General features: G+C 44.2%; 1 protein-coding gene across 12 annotated transcripts in view; it reads right to left on the reverse strand.

Moving 5' to 3' along the window:
* Nucleotides 1-26,609, reverse strand: part of SMARCD3 (SWI/SNF related BAF chromatin remodeling complex subunit D3) — a 111,610-nt gene that overhangs the window by 46,619 nt on the left and 38,382 nt on the right. For 5 of the 12 annotated variants that reach the window (XM_074894392.1, XM_074894477.1, XM_074894308.1 and 2 more), the window contains 2 exons: nucleotides 13,290-13,507; nucleotides 10,099-10,141 (listed from right to left, as the gene is read on the reverse strand). In XM_074894392.1, the coding sequence (XP_074750493.1) occupies nucleotides 10,099-10,141; nucleotides 13,290-13,498 (252 nt within the window). In that variant the 5' untranslated portion in view covers nucleotides 13,499-13,507. Of the gene's footprint in view, nucleotides 1-10,098; nucleotides 10,142-13,289; nucleotides 13,508-24,293; nucleotides 24,574-25,646; nucleotides 25,958-26,609 lie in introns of those variants that run through there. The other 7 variants (XM_074894654.1, XM_074894071.1, XM_074893814.1 and 4 more) reach the window with 5 other exon arrangements.

Genomic DNA, 26,609 nt, shown 5'->3' on the forward strand with positions numbered 1-26,609 from the left:
TAATACTTTTTTTCTCCTCCCAGAAGATCAAATATGTGGTCTTTCTTTAAAGTCTTCCACAAGAAGGCTTGCCACTCTCTAGTAAAATTAAATAGACCACTCAATACAACTATTAGGAGCTGATATACATGTATGCAGACCATAAAGAACAGACAGAATACTGATAGGAAATGACAGAAAAATAATCAGTGTCAGTGATGGAAAACCGAAGCTTAAGCTGGGGATAGAGGTTTTCTTGAATTGCACCCGTTGCCACTGACATATCCAAGAACGGAGACGTATGGAGAAATAGATGCTAGATTTCCCACTTCTGCAAAGAACAAAGCCATCTCCCATGCTCCTAACACCACACAAACAGACTACAAAACATAAGTCTCCAATATTCTCCTATTGCAAACAGGTTAGCTCTTGACTCCTCCCTATTGAAAATAAATTACAGCAATCATTTCTGTGACTTTTGCCATCAGAAAATGGAGGATCTGGGAAGTGCATTTTTGGCATAGACAGTTTTCTAAAGGGGGTTGTTTTGGTTTTCATTAGCATCCTTAGGTGAAGTGTGGACACCAGCAAACCTAAGAAATATATCTCTGTCAGTCTCATTGACCTCCAGCATGACTATATGTATAAAATCTTTCCTGCTGACAGAGTATAACCCATTCTGCCATAAACTTTACATTGGATGATACTGAATTCTGAAAGAATTTGAGTCTCTTCAAGTGAAGCCTTGATAGGAGTACAGGCTACAAAAAAGTCTATATGCAGTTCAGCCTCCCTTGATCTCCAGAAGCCTTCAGTGTTGAGGCAGTCATTGCTTCGTTGTGTTCTGCTGGAAGGTGCTTCTGATATGCCTCGACTAGCAAACACCAAAGTCACTCACATCCTGGGAACAATCCATTTGAAGTTCTGGGGTTATGTTGATGAAGAGTCATCAAACACACAAAGGATTCACTGAATATCTGGCAAAACCATGATTTGGGTAATCTGTTTAAACCTCAGTAATCACATAATTTGGATCAGAAGGACCTTTGGAAGTCATGCAGACCAACTGTTGCACAAAACAGGTTCAAATGACATCATGTTGCTCAGGACCTTGTCCAGTCGGGTTCTGAATACCCTCAATCAAAGATGGATGTCCACAGCATCTTCTGGCAGCCTGTTCCAATGTTTTGCTACCATCACATTGTTTGGTGGTTTTTTTTTTTTTTAAAAAAAGAGTTCCTTATACCGAGTCAATTGCCAATGTGGCAGTGAGTTTCTGTTGCCTCTCATCCTACTGTTGGGCACCCCAAAGAGGAGGCTGGCTCTGCCTTTTCTTCACCATCCCCTATGGCAGTTGCACTCACCAACAGCATCTCCCTTTCCCCTTCTCTTCTCGAGGCTGGACAAACAAGGCTCCTGCAGCTTCTCCTGGCAGGCCTGTGCTCCAGCCCCCCGACATCCTGGTGGTCCTCTGCGGGCCTCACTCCAGAATGTCCCGTCTTTGTGGTCTGGTGCCCACAAGTCCAGACGCAGCTTCACAAGCATGGCGTAGCAAGAACAGCCTCTTTCCTTGACTTGAGGGCAACGCTTCTGCTAATCCAGCCCGTTTTGCAGCTGACCTTTGTCACGGCTGGCTTACCTCACAGACTCATTCTCCACTTGTTGTCCATGAGGACCCCCAGCTCCTCTCCTGCAAAACTGCTTTCCACCCAGTTGATGCCCACCCGTGCCACTGCAGGGCGTCATTCTGCCCCAGGAGTGGGACTCTCTATTTGCCTTTGATGAACTCTACAACGTTGAGCTGCCATCCTGTTTCTGCAGCCTGTCAAGGTCCCTCTGAACAGCCGTGCTGCCCTGGCTCTGACGTTGGCTTGGGGACCTGGGAGGCGTGAGGACAGGACTTACCAGGAGAAACAGGGGCAAAGACAGCACCGGGTGCCTCGGCCTTCTCCATGGCTTTTGACATGAGCAGCAGAACCACACCCAGACTCAGTTTTCTGTAGTCTTCCTTCTGCTCCTGATCCACTTGCAGAAGGCTTTCTTGTTGCCCATCACGTCCGTTGCTCGGTTCAATTCCAGCTGAGCTTTGACTTTCCTATTTTCAGGCTTGCATGCTCAGGCACCGTTGTGCTGTTCCTGCTGGGTAGACCATCCCTATTTACAGCTCCGTGCATTCCCTCTTTGCATTTGGGGCCAGTCAGGAATTCTGGCCTCCTGCCCGGACCGCTCAACTTTCTGTACTCTGGTCTAATCATTGCCCCTTTGCTTTAAGTGATTGTCCTTGAAGTTCAGCCAGCTTCCCTGAGCCCCTTTGTCCTCCAGGGATCCCCGCTGTCCCACAGGAGCCTTCTGGGCAGATCCCTGAACAAGCCAAAACCTGCCCTCCAGAAGTCCAGGTCTTGCTTGCTTCTCTCAGGATCGCAAACTCTGCCATCTCACGGTGGCCACAGCCAGGGCTGCCCTTAACCTTCCCATCCCCAACCAGTTCTTCCTTCTTTGAGAGTAATGGGCCCAGCAGTGCCCCTCCCCTTGCTGGCTTGTTGATCACCTGTGTCAAGAAACTGTCATCAGTCCAACCCAGGAATCTCCTGCAGGGCTTGTGCCCAGTGTTCCTGCCCTCAAAGCGGATGTCAGGGTGGTTAAAGTTCCCCCATGAGTATGAGGGCCTGCAACCATGGGGCTTCCTCCAGATGTCTAAGAAAGGCTTTGTCTCCATCTTGATCGGGCAGATTGTCTGTAGTAGACAGCCACCATGCTCTCACCTGCATAACTCAATTTTAAACTAAAGTTAGTGAAAAAAAAACCAAAACAGATACAGAAGAGTATGTCCTTCAGATTGATGTTTCTTTCCAGGTGAAAGTTGGCTATCATTAAAGGTCGCAGGAAAAAAAAAAATTGATCCATTTCAAGTAGGAAAGAACAACTGGAGATAAATTCTTCACTACTCAAGCAGGACAAACAAAACAGTTTCAGCAATTTGCTTTTTAAAAAAAATAATCATCAGACACTAATAAACAGAGATTTGGCAACTTCCTTAGAGTTAGGCTAGCCTGTAATTTCTATGTTTGAGAAAGGTAACAAAAGCCATAACCTCTTGCTCCTCAAGTCTAAAAAGCTCAATTAGATCCTGAGCCAATTTTTCTACTACCTACAGCTGATGCACACAACCTAGACATTTCAAAAATAGTGTTCAGAAGCCATCATTTTTACATTACAAGTGACAATGACTGAAGTCCGACTTATCAGCTACTGGACAGTCTCCCTGCTAAGAAACTTTAGCCTACAGCTTATTGACAAAAGTGTCTCTACCGTTGAGGCTTCTATGGTGGTCAAAGAAGCATAGCTATGGGCTGACACTCCTTAGAAATTGTAACTCTCTGCTAGCTTGCAAGTCTTGATCCTGAAGAGATAGTGTTTCAGGGAGGATTTCTGAGTGGCTACCAAAGAGCCAATAACAGTCCAGTAACATGGCAAACAGCAATTAAAGACTGTGCCATTCTGAATTTCATGGTCACATGCAGATACCATTCAAAAAGGCAAAGATCCTGTAACACTACTAGCAACAGTTAAGCAAGTCTTCCACCAGCCACTCACGGTAATCAGTCATGAGCACAGACTAACGTGGGCAGATAGAAGCAATACATATAAGCGCCTAAGCTCTACACTGTTTATATTTGAATGTTTAATTACATAAAACAAGGCTATAGGTCACATCTACGAATTAGGATTATATGGAGTCCTTATGAGTTACACTCAAAGTTCTAGTAAAAGCAATTCAGTAGCTCCTTTATATTCAGTGGCCAGGCAGCATCTATGACCCAGCCAAAGCTCTGAGGCATATAGTCCAAAGAAACAACCGGAGAGGTGACCACAAAGTCAATCAGCATGGAAAAACATCAACTCTAGGGATGTCAGGGAGTCAGATGGCATACAAAAGTAACATTTCTGGAGACTTCTGCTAGAGATGCTCTATGGAACAGAACCTGGATCACAGGTACCAGCTTGAAGGGATGTCAGAAGATCTCTAGTCCAACTTCCTCCTCAAAGCAGGGTCAACGATGAGGTTATGTTGAGGTTTTAAAACTTCCAGTGGTGGAGATCCCACAATCTCTCTGGGTTTCAATACTTGACTGTCCTGTTGTGAAGAAGTTTCTCCTTACATATAGCCAGCTCCTCATGTTTCAACTTACATTTGCTGGCTCTCATTCTCCTGCCATGCTCCACTGGAAAGCCTGGCTCCACCTTCTTGACCAGCTGTTAGGTCCCCTCAGAGCCATCCTTCCTCCAGGCTGAACAAGGCCAGTTCTCTCAGTCTCTCCTGATGACCCTCTGCTGAACTCAATTCAGTTTGCCAATGTTTTTCTTGAATTGGGGGTCCCAAAACTGGACACAGTGCTCTAGCTGTGAGCTAACGAGTACTGAGCAAAGAGGGGGAATCAAGTCTCTCAATCTCCTGGCTGTGCTCTTGTTCATACAGCCTAGGATGCTGTTAGTCATCTTTGATGCCAGGGCACACTTCTTGCTCATGCTCAGCTCACTCTCCACCAGGGCCTCCAGGGCCTTTCCAGCAGTGCTGCTCCTCAGCCAGGCAACCCCAAGAGCTTACTTACCCTCACTTTCCCAAAGAAGAACTTTGCATTTGACCTTCTTGAATTTCATAAAGCTCCTGTTGGCTTATTCCTCCAGTCTATCCAGCTCCCCCAAAATGGCAGCCTGTCCACAAGCACATCGACTGTTTCCCCCCACCCCATGTCTTGGTGTCACCTGCAAATTTTAAAAGCAAGGACTCCGCTGCCTCTTCCACATCACTGATACAGATGCTAAACCAAACAGCTGCCAGGATAGATCGCTCCAGTACTCTGCTTGCCACTGTCCTCCTGGCAGGGTGCAACCTATTAGCCACTACCCTCTATCCCAATTATCCCACCAGATGGTTGTCCCCCCATCTAGACCATGATGTCCCAACTTGGATACAAGACTATTATGGGAGACAGCGTTGAAAACTTTGCTAAAGCTAAGGTAAATTACATCCACTGCTATCTCTTGCTCACAGGTCCAGTCATTTTATCAGATGAGGCAATCAGGTTGGTCAGGCATGATTCACCCTTGGTAAATCCAGGCTCACTGTTCCCTATTACCATCTTCTTCTTCACATGTCCAGAAATGTGTTTCAAAGAGCACTTGCTCCGTGATTTTCCCAGGGACTGAAGTGACACCAATTGGCTGCAGTTCCCTGGATTGTTTTTATGGTCTTTTGCAAAGATGGGTGCAATAATTGCCTTTTTCTAGTCACAGGAAACCTTCCCCAATTTCCACAACATTTCAAGGTGATAGAGAGTGGCCTTGCAAGGACATTGGTCAGTTCCCTCAGCACCCTCAGATGCAGCCTGCTGGGTACCACAGAGCTGTATGGGTCAAGTTTTCTCAAGAAATCCCTGGCTCAATCCCTGTCCACTGCTGGCTGTTCCTCTTGAACATGTTCACTGATCACAGAGGTATGGGAGACATCATTAGTGCAGACTGAGACAAAGAAGGCTTTGAGTACTTCAGACTTATCTGTCTCTGTCGTCACTATATCACCCAGCCCACTCAGCATAGGGCCCACATTTTCCTTGGTCAGCCTTTTATTACTAATGTAACAGTAGAAGGTTCTCTTGTTGTCCTTGACGTCTCTTGAAAATCTCAACTTCAGCTGAGCTTTGACTTTCCTGAGAACAGATGCCCAGGCAACATTTCTAAGTTCCTCCTTTGTAGCCTGTCCCTGCTTCCACCTCTTGTACACTGCCTTTTGATGTTGGGACCTCCACTGTGAGTTCCCTGCTTAGTTAAGCTGGGCTCCTCATAAATCTGTTAATTTTCTTGCATATCAAGACAGACTGCTCATGTGCTTGGAGGGTCCTTAAAGACCTGCCAGCTTGTCTGAGCCACTTTGATCTTCAGAGCTGCTTCCCATGGGATCACACCTACCAGTTCCCTAAATAAGCCAAACTCTGCTTGTCTGAAGTCCAGGGTCTGTACTTTGCTACTCTCCTTCCTCATTCCCTTCAAGATCTTGAGCTTCATTATTTCACAGCAGGCTGCCACTGATTATCACATCCCTAACCATTTCCTCCTTACAAGAGAATAGCAGACCCAGGTGTTCCTCACCTCTGGTTGGCTCAGATGGAGAAAGGGGGACAACAGCCAAGCAGTGACTAAACAACAACAGGACAGCTATTATGGTATGGTATCTGTGCAGAGAATCCCATAGGATGGTCAGTGAATGGCAGCAGGAGCTGACTGAATATCTGTGTAAAGGAGAATGAAGTAGGGAGGATGAAAAGGAGAGGACAGCTGTACAAAAACCTATCAGCACAGCTAGACAAGAAGTCTTCATGGGAATCTGGGGCCCAGTGAGAACAACAGTAGTCAATACTAAGAGACAAGCATGCCATTGAAGGAGAAGCAGTTTGCTGTTTCAAAGTTACACTCCACTCAGCAAGTTAAATGAGGAAATGCAGAGACACACACAGCTATGGAGTCAGAATGATTTTCAGCTGAGATTCTTGCATCAGAATGGGTAGGCAAGGAAGCTGAAGAAACAGAACAGTGAATCACAGTCACGGTGCCTGGCAAAAATGTAATGACTCAGAACTAAGAGAAAATAAGACACTGACCAGAAGTAATGAGACAAGGCCTGAAGGAAGAAGAGGTGCAATTTGATATGCAGTCATGTTTCGCTAGAGACAGTTTGTGGCCTGAGGTCAAAATTGAGGCACAACTGCTAGACTTGGGTCACAAAGGTCACATCAGCCCCAGAGATCTAGGTCCCTAGTTATGAATGAAGATGTCTATGAACTTTTCCGAAATTCAATGAGGGTTTCAGTGACCTGAGAACAAGGGAAGGATCCAGAGGTAAGGAAAATGGGGTGGGGTACAGCCTGCTGCACGGAACTGGAGTTAATGTTGAATACCCTATAAAAAATGCTAAGCCTTGTTACGTTACAGTATGTCAGCCTGGGTTTAACCAATTCATTCTTTTCATTAAATTTGCATTTTAGACAAAAGATACGCAGTAGATTCAATCAACCTGCATTTAAGTAAAGCATTTGACATACAGTCATAAAGGGAACCACTACTTAAGACTAAAAAATGGGGATTAGAACAAGAACAATATGTTGCAAAGAACTGGCATACAGGAAAAGTATTAAGCAGGAAATACCTCATGGACCATTTTAAAACTGATTTTATTTAAATATTTTCATTAATAGCTCCAGCACAAGAAGGAGAAGTATGCTAACAAAACTTAACAATGACAGATTTGGGTGGCACTGTCAATACAAGGCAGAGGACAGTACAGAGAATATAAGGAAGCTGAGAACTGTATAATAGAAATGTGATTAAATATAGCATTACAAAGCACAGGATCATGTTCCTCAGAGTCTATACTCATAATTCCTGTTCTAATATGGGAATTCATCAGTCACAAACAATAGAAAGCAGAAATACTTGTGAGTATTAGTCAATCACAGAATGACCATATGCTGTATCAGCCTGGTAGAACCATAAAAAATAAAATGTGATCCCAATCTGCATCATTAGCTATTTCCAGTAGAGATAAAAATGCATCAGTGGCATTCAAGCACTGGTGATACTGGTAATCTGTATTACTATGTATAGCTCTGGTCTCCTGAGAGGTCGATTTAAAGAGGTTTGAAAGAGGTGAATTTAACCTGGAATAGATATAACGAAGGACTGTGAGGATTAGAATTGTGGGGAGCCCCTCCTACTTGGGAAACTAAAAGCACTTGCCTTGCCAAGCCCAGCAAAAAAGAAAAAAAAAAAAAAGGTGCCAGATCTAAAGTATCTCAGAAGTAAGGAACCTAACTAGTCTTGAGGCAGCAGTTGTGTCATGGCTACAGAGGAAACCAGACTGGATGTGCCAGGAGATCCCATGCAGTTCCATAATCCTACCTTCCTACATGTAATAGTTTGCTAGGTTGAACTTTCTCATATGATTATATCCATGAAAAATTAAATCCTTCTCAAATATCTGAACTATAGCAGCTGAGCGACCCTACCCAGCTAGCAGTATGCTCCAGCACTATACTACAGGCTTGATCAGAGCCTGGAAGTCCAACAGCAGGTTATCTGCGCCAACCACCCAACTCGCTATCACATCAAGTAACACTGAGAGCCCATCTCCTTTTCCACTACTACATAAGACAGTTTTCAAGAGTAAAACGTATTTAGTATCTTCCCCTCTCCCCTTCACAGTTCCCAGAAAACACAAGCAAGAGTGTGCAAAAAGCCTGTGGGTAACAGGTGTTGATTGGCTGGAAAATACTCCAAGAAGTTGCTCTAGAAAATGGGAAGTTTTACCCTGTGTTTCAAGTGCATTCCAAAGCCACCAGTGCAAATCTTCCACTTGACAGGACACCGATGCACACAGCGTTTTCCCATCCCATGAACAGTGAGAGTAAGGAGGTTCTGATACACTGACTGCAGCCTGATGGAGTACCTTAATCCAGACGCAACGTCATATCATCGATACCAGCGCTCCAGCTGCAGATAAAAACTCCACTGCAGACAGAACTCTAGCAATTTGTGTTGCCTTATCACTCCATCAGTTAAAATTATTGGCTGACAGCAATAAAAACACTGAAAGACAAGAAGACTTGGTGACAGCATGGTTCCAAAAGGTGCTAGCATCTGTGTAAGTTTTTGACACACTTGAATAAGGCTCTACCTATTAAAGAATTATGGATTTGCTAAACAGAGGCACAAGTCTTCTGTTTCCAGAAAAGTTTGGTTACCTCTACTCTGAGACCTTCTTATGTTATCAAGGCAGCAGACAAAAAAAAAAAAAAAAAAAGCCTTGAAATGGACATAACTTTAAAATGATAGCCTCACCACAGAGGATATATAATTTGTCTGTGAAAACAATTTTTGTGAGACAGACAGAACTGACAACACAAGAAACGTAGCTTTCATTCTAAGAAAGTACAGACTCCAAGCAGAGCAGGAATGAGGCTCTAACACAAACACCATGGAGGCTGCAAGTAGTTCAAAGGTCTGGATTTAATGGTGGCTTAGTCCTTTCAAGACAGCAGCATGAGAGAACTAATGGCTAACCTATGAGAGGCTGTGCTTTCAGAGGGTGGCAGGAGTTACAAGAAAAAAAGTGACACTATGACATCAGGAGTATCAAAGTGGGCTCACCTCCTCGGGTAGCTGGCACTAGGTACCTGTGGAATGTCACAGAAGAGAATCTGCAGGCTGCCATCAACTCTGGGTTTACACTAGCAGTGGAGAGGTAGACTTGAAAGGACGTGGAGATCTACACACCTGTCAAAGGGATTCTAAGCCCAGAAAAAGAACCAGAAGCCAAAGAAACTGGAACTAGGATGTGGCGAGGGCATGTGTTTTGAAGACTAAGGAAGCTTGCCTTTTGGGACCAAGTAGGTTTTGGGGGAACTGTACTGACGAGGGTACAGGAAAGGAAAAGTCTGGGAATAATGAAAGAGAAGGGGAGCAGAGAGAAATTCCAGCGTTTAAAAAGGAAGTAGAAGATTTAAGCATTGAGGATCAAGCATAGGCAGACACTGAAAGCTAGACATATCCCCAGAGATAAGAGAATAACTCTCCAGACAATGCAGGCCCCTTGAACTCTGTTGTTTACACAGGTTCACTTCAGTCCTACTAGGACACAACCACAAAAATTAGAACCTGGCAGCTCTACTGGGCCAGAGAGACCTGAGAACGAGCCCACCTCCTACAGGCACAGCTGTGCTCTGAACCAGCTTTTGGCCAGCCTCAAAAATTGATCAAAAACATCCTTAAGACCCAGAGGGCCCCAGCGTCAAGTCATGTACTTCGCAGCCCAGCACCACTGTCCATCCAGCAAGTGGCAGTGCTGGCTCGGCTAACCCAGTGCACGAGGAGACACAGGCCGGGCTGCACTCCACACTCCCAGCCCCCAGCCCCAGCCCCAGCCTTGCTCTCTAGACTTTCACCCACTGCCTACTTACTTTTTAATTAGATTTTTAAACAAAAAGTGAAAGTATTTTCTAAAATCTCTCTAATTACACTAAGATGCTGAACTGATTGTGAAGGGAATAGGAAATGAAAGCGACTCACCCTCTGAGGGAGAATTTTGTCAGCCATCTTCCTCCTCTTGGCACTGTACATTTTTTAAAGAAAAAAACACGTTACCATGGTGACAGATCTAGGAGTAACGAGGCCACCTGCTAAATTATCCTGACATCTCCACATGCTGGTGCACAGCTGTGCATGCATCAGCAAAAGGGTCTCACCCATGCCCAGGACCTAGGACCCCTTCTCTCAGCAGCCTGGGGAGGTAGTTAGCTAAGAACAAATCAGGGCTGTCTGTTATGCATCTTGGAAAGAAGTGTGCAAGTTCTTTGATCACAGCATCTTCTATGGTGCAGGGCGGCAATGTATGCAAGTGCATGTGCACATGCTGTCTATAGATACAGAAAAAGCATGTAGGAGGACAGTGTGCACGTGTGGAAGCGTGCATAGATATATCTACGCATATGCACATGCAAGTGGTTGAGTGCCTGTAAACAGAACGTGAACTTGTTCAAACAGATGACGTGCATTCATGCATTCATGCCCCAAATTAAGTGCTGATTAAAAACACACATATATATGTGTATTTCATACGGTGTATGAAAACACATACATATATACACACACTTCCCTACGTATATACACTTGTTTTATTGTAATGTATTTCCATGAGTGATATACAAAGGTAAGTGGGCTTACGTTTCCATATTTGTTCATCTTTATGAACGCACGTGTGGGAAGATAAATATGTGCCTGTAGTGTATATACTCAATGTCCCCATACCTATACCTAAGCACATTTATATATCTATGCTTTTAAAAACATACTTGTGTTCGTGTACATACACACAAACGTATATGTGCCTAAGCAATGATACTGTCAGGAAGATTGCCAAATACATTGTCTTTTGAATTCTTCAGATTCTGAGAACCATTTGTGCCCACCAAACCTGTCACCTAGAGTTCTCTAACAGGGCCAAGAGGGAATTCAGGCCTATTCTTCACCTCTATAATTTGTGAGGCCTTTATCTTAAACAGGAGATGAATCACTCCATCTGTGACAGACAAATGGGAGAAAGCAAACTGCCTGCTGCTGCTCTGCCATGTCACAAAGATGCCCCTCCTGACTGTTTTCATACAGGAAGTCTGTCATCAGCCATGTCCACGTAAAAGCTGTTTCCACACACATCAATGTGGCATACTCTCTTCCTACATTTGCTAATAATAAGCCCGGCCTGAAATACCAGATCCTTAGATTCTTCCCCATCCCCATATATGCCAAGCCTGAGGAACTCTTTGTGCCCGGAGGTGCAAACTACATCCTTCCTCAGGGGCAGAAAATTCATCCACACAGTCACACCCAACTTTGTAGGTGAACAACGTCCCTTTTTAAAAGCTAGGCATAATGGGACTGGAATGTTACACGGTGTGAACCTCCAACACCTTCCACAGCTCACAAAATCAAATCCGCACTGAAACACTTCACAGAATTCGGGAAGTAATGCCTGACCAAGCTCCACCCTCCCAAAGGGAAATGGGATATGCATGCACCTGCAACAACTCCAAAGGCTTGCAATTAAAAAGCAAGTAACAAACAAAAAGCCCCCAACAACTTGGGTCTCAACTAGCTCTCCAAGAGTCTATTACAGAAATGAGATTTTTGTCTCCACCAAACCTGCCAAGAAAGGACAACTACACCTTCTTGGCCCTTTTGTGCCATAAAACCTAGAACTCCGTTACTCCAACAAATGGACCCAAGGTGCCAGAAAAGTTTGCCTGAAAACCCAGAAAAACTTCAATGGGAAACAACAGGGAGGTGGAAAAATGAACAAGGGGAAAACATTCAACACATTATCTGGAGGGAAGGCATGGCAGAAGAAACAGAAACACTTTCCTGAGTACCTAGGAAGCACTGGTGTGAGCTGGACTCGCTACAGTAGAGATTACTGCTGGGTTCCAAACTAGAAGCATTGAAGTTAAGAACTGGGGAGGGGGAACTGCTTCCTTCTCTGAATTAGGCCACCAACTTTTAGAAAATACTCTTCTTTAACGATCCCTGGAAACTAGTTAGTAACTAAAGTTTACCTTAATTATCCAGCAGTGGCAATTTTTCAGGTTATATCTACCCTGTATACTTGAAGGCTAGGCATTATTCTGTGCAGTTTCCTGGAGTACCTCCTGGGAGGTGCTGTGGAATGTGCATTTTGGCTAGTGGTGGGCAAGGCCTCCAAGTCGCACATGCATCTCTTGTGCTCACGTGCTGCACTCACACACGTTCCTTCTGTATTCAATCTTATTCAATCGTAATATATTAATACTCTCAGGATTGGTGTCCTTTCCAGATGCATCCCAGATATAAGCATTCCCAAGTCTGGCTTGCTGATCCAAGGCATATAACCTGGACAGAGCAGGGCTCCTGAAGCACTGAGCTTAGAGAGTCATGGTTTACCTACAACTAGATATGATGACACACCAGAAAACTGCATCCATATATACACCTCTAAAGATTTTGCAAAAGGCAGACTACCCAGATGACTGCACCCTATGTATTTATCAGGAACTGGCTCACCCTTGAAACTCGAGACTGCTGAGGTCTAATAAGTTGCAAAAAGGAATAAGCGAACTGTTATTTAAGAGAGAAATGCACTCTGCACTGTACAAAGTGGGCATATTTTAAAAAGAAAGTTCCTTCAGAAAAAAAAATCCTCTAATTCTATGAAATTATTTCCCATGCATATATCTTTATATGTAGGAATGCCTGTGACAATTGCAAGTTTTATGACCACTCTCCTGAGTGACCACAGTACAAGTATTCACATGACCAACCAAAAATTTCTTCCACTTCTCTTATTTACGAGACATTTTGTTAGCCAGTCAGAAATCAGAGAAACTATACAGAACAGATAACAAATAAAACAATAATTGTACTATATTAGAAGAGAACTGGTTCACTAACTTTAAAGGCTAAATATAACGGCCAGATTTATAGCCTGATAAACCTGTGAGGTAAAAGCAATATAACTGCAAAACCAGACATTAGTAAAGGTCAGTTTGTTCAAGACCATTCACAAACGAAGCAAAGAGTAAAATTTATCAATGTTTTTCCTGCTTTAAGAAACTGACAATACATAAATCTTTTCTGTCTCATTCGATCTTAAAGGTCTTACCTATTGCTAAAAAGATATCGTTTTTTCTTCCTCAAATTGTCCTCCCATGTTTTCTTTCCGGAACACTCACCTCCTAGTTCGGTTCTGAGTGGCTTGCTGCTGCTGTTGCACTTGCTGCTGCACCTGCTGTTGCTGGACCTGCTGTGGTGCAGTGCGTTTTCTTGTTGTTTCCATCACGGTCTGGGGCATCCCAGGTCGAACTGAGGGACTTCCAACGTATGGGGGGCCTGGGGGACCCATGGGAGCCCCCTGATGGGGCATTCGAGCTCCTGATGGCATCCCAGGTCGCTAGAGAAGAAGCAAAACAGAAAGAAGAGCCAGTTCGGTCCCTGTTTCTTCAGCTGCAAAGACATCTGTACATAATCCGACACTAGCTCCAGCAAGTTCCCCATTCTGACCATCCTGATAAGTGCTAAGCAGCAACACAGAGCACATGAGCTCTGGACTGGTATTTCCTGGACGTCGTAAAGAGGCATTCAGTGATAGACAGGAAACAGGGATGAAAAATACTAGGCTTGGGAAAACACTCAGTGGTCAGTAACATATCCAGGCCAGCTTACAGCAGAAAGCTCTACCTTCAGACCAAAGAAAAAGCTCCATGGCAGCTACACCCAGTCCAAATGCTAATCAAAGCTACAAGCGAGCTCACATCTACAGTGCTTCAGATTTTGCACTGACTAGCAGGCTGCTTTGATCAGTAGGAAGACTGTAACAAGCAAAGGTAAACCATGAAAACACTGATAAAACATTTTCCATTAAGAGCCCTCTCCTTCACCTACACTGGAGAGCAGCGTAAGTTCACAAAGCGACAAGAATCCTTTAAGAAAAGGTCATGTCTCTGATCAAGCCTCTAAAATAAAAAATAAAAAAAAAGGAATGTGGTAGTTTGTCAGCAGCCCCTGTAGGCATTCTAAAGTCCTGACATTTACACTGGCTTCAGTGTGCTCTGCAGAGACACTTTGGGTCAAATCACAAGCTTAATGCTGTACAAGACACACAATAAACTCAATTCTGAATCCTAAAAGTTTATAGTCGTCAAGGAAAAACACTAGTAAAATAATTACTACCTGTAAAATGCAATTTAAAACAGAGAGAAGAGCTTAGTTTCCTTCTAAGAATTATCAAGATGTTTATTTTATGTCTATGTATATGTGAAAATACAGACGAATGCACACACGCTCTACAGGCATTTGAGCCACTATGTGAATAAGAATAATCATGCACATAAATCTTTTGAAAGTCAAGTCCCTCTACAAAGTCTTTTAAGGAAACCAAGAGGCAATGGCATCCATTATGGATAAATAATTGGCTAAAGGATAGAAATGAGGTAAAAGTAATTGGTTCTGAAAATAAAAGGAAGGCACATGCAGAGTGTTGCTGGGACTCAGGCGTTTCAGCATATTCATAAGCAACCTGGAAAAAAAAAAAAAAGGAAAAAAAGCAAGGAAGTGAAAAAGTTTGTTGGTAACATTAAGTTATTCAAGCTGGCAAGGATGAAGGCCAGTGTCAAAGAACTGCAAAAAGGACTTTATGAGACAGAATGAGCAGTTAAAAAGAAGATTAAAATGGATTTCAATACATACTGAAATGAATTACATGGGAAAAAACAATCCAACCATCACATACAAAACAATGGGCTCTGAACTGACTGTTGCCTGACAGAAGCAAGATCTCGGAGTTTAAACAGACACTTCCAGAAAAAAAACCAAAACAACAAACACATCAGTTTGCTGCTTACTAGAGGTCAAAAAAAGCCATTAAATAAAAGAAATGACAAGGAAGGGGACAGAGAATAGCACTGTGCCACTGTCCATGGTTTGCCCGCATGTTGAATGCTGTGTGCAGTTCTGGTTCCTGCAGTTCAGTAATGGCAGAGTAGATCTGAAAAAAGTACAAAGAATGGCACGGAAATGATTAAGATATGGAACTGCATCCACGTAAGTAAAAGTAAATACACTATGATTTTGCATCTGGAAAGATGTGATCCAAGGTAATCTAAGGGGGCATTTGCTAGAGCTCTGCAAAATCATGAGTGGCCTGGAGAGGGCAGTTGGGGATTAACTGTTCACTGCCCCTTCCAGAAACAACCACCACGGCCATCAGGGGAGGCGAGGAGGAGTCAGGCTCACAGACACCCAAACTGGGTAGTTTGCCACACAGTGGCTACTCCGCCTGTGGAACCCCTTTCCAAAGGGGTTCTAACGACATGGAAAACATGTGGCTCAGAAACTTCTCTGAGTTATCAACAGTTAAAGACTGAGAAAGTACTTGGGAGAAGTACACTAGTGGTCTCCAAAGTGAGATGCACGCACCCCACAGGGTATGCTAGACAGTCCATTGAGAGGTGGGAAGAAAATGGTTTTTACACTATTAATAAAATAAAATAAAAACTTTAAAAATAGTTTATTTCATCTTTATCTCAACCTTTTATAATTTCTAAATATATATTATAATAATATATAATTCTAAATATAATTTGAACCTGCATCTGCAGTTAACCACCCAAATGCACTGCAGTCCCCAAAGCCCCAGCTCAGTGCCCTTCCTGATCATCACAAGTCTTAGATATAAATTGCACTTGTATGCATGAAGGAAACTGGAGAAAGAAATAAGGGGAATGGATGATCAGCAAAGACCCAATGGCTATAATTGGTACGGACAGAGAAGGAAGGCTGAGGTAGGAGAGAGACCAGCACAGGAAGCCAAGCAGGTGAATTCAGCAAGTATTTGTGTAGGAAACCGACTGTGGGTATGGCCACTGAGCAGAGAAGCAGCAGGAGGCAGCAAACAGGCAAAACTGAGGCCTTGTGCAGAGCTGGAAACATCTTCTCCCACAAACACGGAGCTATGAAAACTGCTGGAACAGAGCAGCTCTCTCCGTTCCCACGTACTCACCCCCACCCTCTGACCCAGGCAGAGTCAGCAGAAACAAATGGCCCAGAAAATGCTTCTCACTTGAGCTGGTATTTAAGATCTCTCTGTTGCCTGTCAGTCTACACACTGTGGCCCTCTTCCAGCAAAGAGCAGACCACTGGGCCTGCTGTTCCCTGCCAATCACCTGGGGACATTTGACAGTCATTCGGAAGAGACAAGATCCTGAGCACAGCCATCTCATGTTCGTCCCCCCCGGAGACTGGCCACAAGGATCAGACTGCAGGGCCACTTTTCTGCTTCTATAAAGGGTACCTTAAGGCCTGGAGAACAAGGTCAGGAGGCCAAATCTACTCTCGATCTAAGTCTGACATCGTTGGACTTCCTTCAGTTCCCTTTGTAAACAGAGAAACATGAAGAAAGAACAAAACCGAGAAAAAGGAGACAGCTCTAGCAAAAGCATATTCAATCTCACCCCTTGTCCTGCCTCCTTCCTTCCCCTCCCTTCTTATGTTCCTATCTCCGATATCACCCATAGATGAAATATTACTCACTATGCAATCAACATCTCCCTGCTGCAAGCCCACCAGGCTCCCAAGATACAGAAATGCTTTCTATCTAAACTTTTATAAAGAACACACAAGCAGTACCTTACCTTATCTAAAAGCTTGTTTTGCTCTCAAACACATGTGCAGCACAAGACAGTGACAGACAATACACTGAATTTTTCATAATACTGACATAAAAAAAAAAAGTCTTGATACTAAGGAGTATCAAGATACCATTATGTCTTTTGAAAGACACCTGTCTATGGGTTAGGATCTGTCTCTCCCCTCTTCCTCAGAGGGAAGGAATCTGTCCTGAACAAGCCACGGTGAAGGCTGCAGTGAAAAACAGCACTGACACATCCTCCTTTCTGGAAGATCATCTACCCTAGACACCTCTACTCAACTCAACTCTGTTCTTACCCACAGACCCCTTTTTTTCCTCCATTGATTCCATTACATGTATTACTCTGCACTACTTCAAACACTTTACTGGAGAGAGGGCAAAACCACTGTGGCCCATAGGACATGAGGAAGACCACAGTATGGAGGGATGACTCTCACAGCTCTGAGATGATGCAAAGAGTAGAGTGGAGCTGCCTTCAGAGCATCTAGGCAAGGCCAAACAGTACAGCACACAGAGAAAGACACACAACCAATAAATACATGCATTCTGGTCCCTAAGAATTCTGCCCATTGCCTGTATTCCTGCACACAGTCCACCACTGCCCTGGCTACACCCTTCCAAAGCTGAGCACACTGTCAGTGCAGCAAGCACATCACCTCCCCAGCAACTGCTGCCAAGTCCCTATCACTACCTTCCACTGCCCAGTTTCCCAAGTCACACATCTGACTTTTCTACTTGCTTCCCTGCCTGAGCCTCCTTCAGATCAGAGGACTGCTTCCTTCCTCTTCCTCGTTGTCATTCTTCAGGTGAACTTCTCCAGTCTGATGGCAGAAATGAGACAACTTTGGAGTGGTGCTTTTCTATGTATTTCTACTGCAGAGTCTTTTCTCAAGGGACATCAACATCACAGCAGCCAAAATGCTGAAGCAGACAAAAGGAGGGCTCCTGTCTGGACATACCAGATAGAGGAAAATAACCTGGAGAACTGATAGGTAAAAGCAAAAGAAAGTGTCAAGAAAAGAAAAGCAAAAACATCTAAAGCGCCTTAGAAAAGGACCAAACAGAGAGCAAGGAGTCACTGCAATGCAACAGAGCACTGAGCTGCACCTACAGCAATTTCCTTTTCTGAAAGACACAGACTGTATCCATCTTGGCACCATACAGGAAGACTCTGATGGCATGAACACGCACAGGCCTCTTGCTAACTGAGAAACAGAGAGGTTTGGAGAACAATTACCAAGTCTACAAACAGCATATTTTTTTAACTAAAAATAGATGCTACCTTGGCTAGACAACATATTGTGTCAAGGCATTACAGTAGCTACTGATTTCTGTAAGGCATAAACATAAGCAAGAGGAGATGCCAGATGCTGTCTGGAGGTAAGAATGGGTCACCAAAAGTATCTGGAACAGTTAAGAATAGACTAGACTGATATTGTCTGATGGCAACAGGCTTCTGACTGCACAAATGTTTTCCCAATCGAATGCACCATTTCAAAATGGACTCTTAGAAGTACAAGAGAAAAAGTTGTAGATGGCTTATCTCCTCTCCTACAACTACAGCTGTTACCTCATATGAGTTCCTTTTTTAAAATGTCTATTAATCTTTCCGAGATTTAGTAAGCAGAAACATCAGTATTGCAATTCTTCTTGCTTGCCTGCCATATTCACCTTCCTCCATTTCCCAAAAGCTCTCACATCCTAGAGTCAAGGTCCAAGTGTTCCAGGTTCCACACATTTTTAAATAATGCTCACAACAATCCAAAAATCTTTCACTTAGAAACCACCACATTTACCAAACTGTGAATTGTAACTTGAGACAAAGTTCAGTGACCACCTTTGTATTTCATGCATGTCCATTCACAGCTCAGAATAATCAGACACCAAACCTCAACCAAAGCACTTGGATGCTACCAAGAAAAAAAACCAAAAACTAACCTGTCTTTGGAATTTAAACTAACAAACCCTATATACCATCTTTGAGTTCCATCAGCTTCCTTATTTTAATAGATCTGATCACATTCACTACTGTGATGTAATGTATGGAATGGATTTTGTGTGAAGAATTACCAAAATGTACCTCTTGACTGTAAAAATCATGGCTTTGGGAGGGGAGAGGGTTTAACAACAGAGCTCTGCAACATCATGACTGGCGTGGAGAGAGAAGAGGCTGATCAAGAGCTCACTGTCTCCTCCCTTGCAAGACTTGACAACAGCTAGCCATTGGCAGAATCTGGCACTTCTTTATGTAAGATAAGCTGCAAAAATTCCTGACACAAAACACTGTGAGTGCTGAAACTTTCTATGGGTTCGCGAAGACATCGGCGGACTAACCTACATAAAAAAAATCCATATAGGGCAGCTTTGGGCCAGAAAGCTCCAGAGTTACAAAGCGCAGAGTATTTCAATGAAACATCACTAGGTTTTTGTCTGGTTCCTGTACTTCCATGCAGTCTTCTGCTACTCCCTGCAACTGGGGACACTGGCCTAAATGATCCAGTGTGACCGTTCTCATATTCCTACAGTATTTCTTTTTTCAAAAGCAGAAGAGCAATTCAAACGTCTCACAGATCAATTACATCTGTGCACCTATATTCATCAGTAAATCCGAGTCTTCTCAATGAGCAACTCAAATTTGTTTAACAAGTCCATATTGTATAAAATCACATGGATCTCTATTAAAGCCCTAGCTAGAACTAGTATGATTTTCTTTTCTTAAATATGTGTGAACTTTTCTGTGTTTGTTAGCCTGCAGTTAGCCCAGAGCTAGGAAAGGACAAACCTTAGTTTCTGCTGGCAGCTCACTCACATGGTTGAATGCTGTACAATGTTTTCATTCTACCAGTCTTCTGCATGTACCTTCCCAATCAAATTGTTCACTGCGGTAAGGTCCCTTGATTTCTCCAGGCTGCCCTACACTCACCCCAAACATCTCCTTGTTTAACAAAACAGGGAATACATACGCAGCAAACCAGTGACTGTTCCAGAACCTGTTCCCTGACAACGTCCCAGCACAGAGAATGGCGCAGACAGCCCTGTGTTAGGGAAGTGGAACAAACTGTCCAAAAATGACAGCTCATGAGGATCTTTTCTGGCCTTTCTAGCGGTAGCTGTTTTGTGCTCTGACAAGATAGTATTTATATCCATGATAATATAAAAATTAGTGGGCTATTTTTCATTAGCAAAGTTCTACTTTTTTCAAACCTTTGCTGCTTCTTTCAAAACTTTGCTACTCCTAGTAGTGATCTCTACAAACTGATGACTGGCTGGAAGAAACAGTCACTTTTAACCACTTGAAACAGATCACCATTCAATTTGGGGAGAATATCTTTAGTTCTTCCTATTCTAATAAAACAAATATAATTTTTATAATATACTGAAATAGGAGTCCTTGAGGTCATCCAGTCCTTCCTCATCTCAGAGAAGTATCACCAGCATCTCCATCATCTTTGATAGATACTTCTTTAACCAGTGCCTGGAAGAGCCCAGTGACAGAGATTTTACGACTTTCCTAATCAGTCTCCACACTTAGATATTATAAATAAATAAAAAAAATCCCATTCTCCCATTGATGAAGTCTTCACAGGCCTCCCGCTACTACTACCATCCGAGTTACCCCTCTTTTTGCTTGTTATGCAGATGACCAAAATCAGGAAACTATTCTTGTAAGTATATGCCACAGATTTACAATTGCTTCTGTATTATTCTCCGTTCTATTTCTTAAACAGGCTAAGCATTTACTTGCTTTCTTAGTAGCAGTGGCTGCTGCTACACACTAGGCAGCTCACAGCGACATCCAAGCCTTCCTCCTGAATGGTTACAGTTCATTTAAAAGCCAGCAATGTATGAGGAGATGCAAAACTTGTTTAGGAAATCCATTGCTCATCTGCTTTTCCAAATCACTGATAAATCTGTTAGACACTCCAGACACATCTTTGGGGCACCAAATGTGTCTTTTTGTCTGTTTTAACATTGGCAACGAGTTATTTATCACTATATTAAATATTTGTTTACATGATGGCATGCTTTGAGATCCTTCTTTCATTGTACTGAAACAAAGAGCTTCACTACTAAGTGCCATTTCGTATAACAGTTTCTGTACTTACCACAAAATTCTGTGACCAGATTTGAGAGGTAGATAACCAGACAAAAAAAAGACTTGAGGATAAGCAAAGGAGTCACATAAGTGATACATAGGTTTGTACAAATTAGAGGTCTTGATGTGTAACTAATATTAAGCTGTAGAGATTAGCAGGAACTATGAAAAAACACATATTAGCAGAAAATAAATATGGATACGGACTTATATTAACAGGAAGAGTTTCCTAAGCACGGCATAGAGGACAGAGAACAAGATCACCATGGAAAAAAGGTGATTTGAACTGACAGCCACTATATTGTAAATACAGATATGACTTGATAGTTAAGAAAGGGACATAGAGCTTTATAGGTGTATCTGGTGTATAAAAGGCAAGAAGATTGGTTTTGGAAGGAAGACAAAGCGGGAACAGAAAAAGGACACAGAAGCAGATTAAAAAGGTCAGAACAACAGGATGAAAAAGAACCCCTCAGCAGCTTCTTGTGTGAAGATGACACAGGCAAGGTCAACAATACAAGGCACCAAAGAGAAGATTGCTCCAATTGAGTCACAAGAGGACAGATGTCTGGACAAGAGCTTTGACAAGATCTGCACCACAGACCTTCTCAAGGCTACATGGGAAGTACCTGTTTGAGTAAGAAAAATTAAAAAAAAAAAAAGGAAAGAATGAAAGAAGGAAAGAAGGAAAGAAGGGAGACAAAGGTAACATCCATTGAAGAGATCCAGTCAGAAGGGAGGACGACTATGATAGGGCCTAGAGGACAGAAGAAACTGAAAAAAAAGAATGGCCTGCAGGAAGATTAATAACTTGGTTTGGGTCAACAAAATTTAAGGCAACAGCTGGACACCCAGAGATGTCATAAAGACAGCCTGAAATGTACTCCTGGACTGTAGAAAATGTATCAATAAAGAGATAAATCAACATAAATGTGGTGATTAAAGCCACATTTATCCATAAAAGTGCTAGAAATAGAGCAGAGAGGAACAACAACAAAAAAGGACAACGTAAAGGATGAAGCCTTTGGGGAAAAAAAGAAATTTCTCCCTTCCCATAAAAACAATGTGCAAGACGCTGATGAAACAGAAGGAGTAAAAGAATTGGGAAAATAAATAACTGAAAGAAATTTAACCTTTTTTAAAAAGGAGCTGCTAACCAGAGGTGTAACAAGCTATCAAGAACTCAAGCAGGATGAGAATGAAGTATCGCACTTGAGATTTTTAACCATTAAGAGATTTCACCTTTCAGAGGTATCCTATTTGACTGGGACAAACCAGGAAGAAGACATCTTCTCAGCTGGCAATATGGAAAAGAACAAAGGCAGGATAAGGTGCACAAGAGCAAAGGGCAAAGCGACCTTAGCAAAGGAACATATGTTTCCAGAAAGATCAAGTGAATCCAAAAGCTAACTGCCCTCAGGAAATACTGCAAAATTATCCTGCTCATTTAAGTGTTCACATAGCAAAAAATTTTCTCACAACATTCTACCTCTATTTACCTCTCCCTGTTTTTGGGGGAGGAAAAAAAATAAGGAGCCTGCAATAACCAAATCAAATAATGTTATCATAGATAAAATAAAAAATAACTAATTTGAAGAGGAGATTTTTCCCTGCAATTAGAGCAGAATCTGACTCCAAGGAATTCCAGTAAAGGTTGCTATGTAACTTGATTTTTCAAGGAATTAATTCAGATGCTGACACACCATGGATGGCAATAAAACTCAATAGCCAGCAATACGTAAACTCAAGGTAATGGCTGTGATGGCACATTCTCATATTTGGTAGGATACAGGACCTGAAGAGATAAAATTAAGTTATAATTTTTAAAATCTTTTTTAAGTAATGGAAGACTACCTACACCAACCTGTGTTTTGATCAAAATGAACCTGAGATGAGGAAGAAACTAAAGAAAAGAACAAACAAGGAAGCAAAAGCAGAACTAAAGGAGATCACTGTGGAGGAAAGGAGAAGGTCATACATAAGGTGTTCAGGCAACAGAGTAACAGACGAAAAGCCCCAGTCTCACTAAGAAGTAGAGGGAAGATGACAAAAAAATGCAGATATTCCAGGCAAACGCAGATATTCAAGTAAGATGCCACTAGTGGCAAAACTCCCAGGGCAGAAAAGACAGACTTTTCTAGCATTCAGTTAAGTAATGGAAATGAGTTCTGCTACATTCATCCCGGTATATATTAAGAATTCCCATGCTCATAGAGGCTAGCATGCTGCTTTCCCATGAAGCCCATCCAGATGTGGAAGAGGCAAACCCACACGACCATTTTTGCCACTCTTCTTGACACTAAAGGAAGACCACTGGTGTGCAAATGCCAATAGAAACCTTGGAAAAGGCAAAGGCATCCCATACAGCCACCCCTCCCAACCTGCCTATGGTTCTGCCCAGTTATAGGCATCCAGAGCTCAGACTACCTTAATGAACCCACATGTCCACAACAAATCCACTGTACAGACCTGCACAACCGCTCTTCAGTCATCCCTGTACATCCACCAATCTCGCAACAGGCTGCTCCTGTACACTGGCACCACATCACCTGTTCAGGGTTCTCACCAACACACAATGCCACCTCAAAGTCCTCAGCCTTGCAAGTCCCACCACATCCAGGATCCGCAGGACGCACCTGAATTATGGAGACAACTTAGGAGCCTGCCATGAGCTCCACAGATTTCTACGATCTTTGCACAAGAGCCCCCACCTGATGTCTTCAAAAAGGTGTCGCAGGAGGTGCCAGAATCCTCAAGAGAGAAAGCACTCGGGACTATCAGTATCCAAACAGTATCTACATTCACTGGGGCTCTTTAACGGTCTTATTTTTGTCAAATGTGTACCAACACAAGAAATCCAAATGTTATAAATGGTGACTACTCTCAATCACTAGAGAGTCATTTAAAGAACATCGTTTCCAATGGCAGCAAAACAGGGTTAGCATTTCCCCTTAAATGGAGATCGAAGACCTGATTCTTAAACAAAAGCTGGAAAATTTTTTAAGACCTGAAGGATTGCTTTAATTAAGCATGGCACCCTGAAATTCTCTTGTGGGTGAGTTCCCATAGACTGTTACAGATCTGCAGAGCTAATCTCTTCAAGCCCCTGAAAGTCACCTGTTAAGTAGCCAGAGGATACATAAGAGCCAAGACTGGAGACAAGAACCAGAGGTAGTACCACAAGGCTTCATCAGAATTGTTTTTCAAAACACGAGTTTGATTACAGAACAAAGTGTCCTACAAGCCCATTTGGGTCAGATCCAGTGCGGATTCTGCACCATGATCAGGCTCAAAAGCACGCTATTCACCATTCATGGAGAATCAAAGCAAAAATCACAGCACACATCCCCCCAGACACAAGCCTATATTATCAATGAATCAGTGCATATTCTGGGGGCTTTACAGACCCCGGTGCTCTCCTGGCAAGGCAGTTACCAGCGCCCCAGGAGCACACTGCAGGAGCCGATCCAGCCCAGCACAGAGCCTCCAGTTTCCACTCATCCCTCTATTCAGAGCCAGCCAGCTCACTAACTTTCCCGACTCACCACCCCATGGACCAGAAACTCAAAAAGTTTGCTTTTCGTAGCTTTGCGAGCCCCTCCTGTAACTTCGTCTGTAGCCATCAGGGTCTGCTCAGCCTCTCTCACTCTCTCTCTTCCTCTTTCTTTCCCTTTTCTGCCTTTTTCTCCAACTCTCCCCTCTGAGTCCTGCTGGGCTCTCACACTTCTAATAGCGCGGAGTGGGGAGGGGGCCCCTTCAGGGCCTTCCTGACGGCCCACTCGCGCTAAGCCTCAGCTGCTGCATTCCTCCACTGATAAGCCAGAAATAGTTTGTGCTGCCGGGTTCTGTGTGTTTACTCTGCAGGGACAGAAAATCCAGCTTTTTAAACCTCTCTGTCCAAACAGCAGAGATAAGCAGGAGGCAAATTGAAAACACGTCCCGGCTTTTTCATCGCACTGCTGCAACCTCTCCTCCTCTGCACCAGGGGATGGTAAATTCTGGGGCAAGGGGGAAGGGGGAGGGGGCAACTTCAGCACTGACATAAAACTCAGTACCTCCCAGAGAGTGTTTTCCCATTAGAAAATGCAGCAGGCGAGCAGTGAGAAACAATGGTTTTCCCTTGCTCCCACTGCTCCTCCCGCACTGCATTTCCAGGCCTTTTCCCCGGGGACCTGGCAGGCAGCACTCAGAAACATTCACTGGCAGCATTTCCAGCGTGTGAGACTGAGAACTAACCCCTTTGGACAAGAGAGAGAAACAGCAGGAGGCAGAAAGCCGGGAACAGGGAGGGACAGTGTGTGAGAGCGAGGGGAAAGAAAGAGTGTGAGAACAGCGGGAGGAAGGGGGCGGGGGGCAGCATGGCGACGGCACAACGCCTGACTCGATTCCACGCTCCCACCGCCGCGCTCTGGCGGGGTGACCGCCCTCCGGATGCTTTGGTACCACTGTGACGGATCCATTCGAGACCCCAGGTGATGGACAGACGCAGACAAATTATTAACACCACAGCTGCCGTGAGCCAGCAGCAGCCCGCCGCCGATCACACAAAGCCCTGCGCGACAACGCGTGTCATCCCAGGACACTGCTGGGAGCACGCTAGCCCACCTGCCTCCCAGGGGAAGGGGGCAGAAAGCGGCTGACCACCCCCTCGGCGACCGACCACTGGCTGCTGCGGTGGCCCTGGGCTAGCGGACGCTGGCAGCGCGGCGGCCATTCTGCGCGCAGCAGCGCTGGCTCCTCCATCATGGCAGAGCAGGCAGCGGTGGCCTGGGGCACCGATCTGCTTACCGACAGCTCCTTCTGTGTCTGCGGCTTGCAAGGGGCTGTGCTTCCCAGTCTGCCTAACGCAGCAATAGACGAGATGTTGCCAGGTTACGAGAGGGGTTTATTCTATTCCTCTGCTTGAAATCTTGTCTAGGGGCTGCAAATTTTCTGGCAAGACTGCAAACAGAAGAGAATCAGCTCTGAAACAAATAAATACATTTCTGCCCTCAACCAGTAATAAAAACAAGCACAGAATAGATACTGCAGTGAAAAGCAAGCTGTGATCGTACAGACTTTTGCCTGGGAGGATGAAGGCAACAACCTCCACTGATTTTTAGGGTGACCCCAATCCAAGCGCAACTGTGTGACAACAGCCACAGGAATCACAGAAATCTTGGGAGGGTGGGCAATAGCCACAGGAATCACAGAAATCTCGGGAGGGTGGGCATTGCTGTCCGTTCCCCCTCCCAGTCCTTCAGAAGGAACACGCCAAGCAAAGCCGTGTGGCCTTACTCAGTGCCTAAACTATTCCTGAGGTTCAAGCTGACTTGAACTAAAGGCACGTGTAATCTGGAACCAAACTGCTACGTGTCCGGTGGACTCGGTAGTGTTAACGGTGGGACTCAAGGGTCTTTTTCAACCTGAATGATTCTGGGATTCTGTGTGCCAGCATGGTGGCATTGGGCCTGCGTCTGCCATTTTTTTTTAGATCCCAGAAGCACACAGAAGCGTTGGCTCCCATCTTGTGAGCCCCGCTCCCAGAGACACAACTCCTCGGCAGCCGCGCTGCCCGTTGGCTCCCCGCACGCCACCGAGGCAGCAGCTTTCCCTGCAGTGGGGTGGACACCACGGCCCCGGGCAGGTGCTGCTCTTCCCGATCCTTAACGGGAATCGTGCAACCGCCCTCACCGCACGACATGGCACGGGCCCGAACCGGCGGCTGCCCCGGGGGAGGCTCCGGGCGAGCACCCGCGCCGGCCTCCGACC

Source organism: Strix uralensis, chromosome 1 (genome assembly GCF_047716275.1).
Source record: "Strix uralensis isolate ZFMK-TIS-50842 chromosome 1, bStrUra1, whole genome shotgun sequence".
Classification (NCBI taxonomy): domain Eukaryota; kingdom Metazoa; phylum Chordata; class Aves; order Strigiformes; family Strigidae; genus Strix; species Strix uralensis.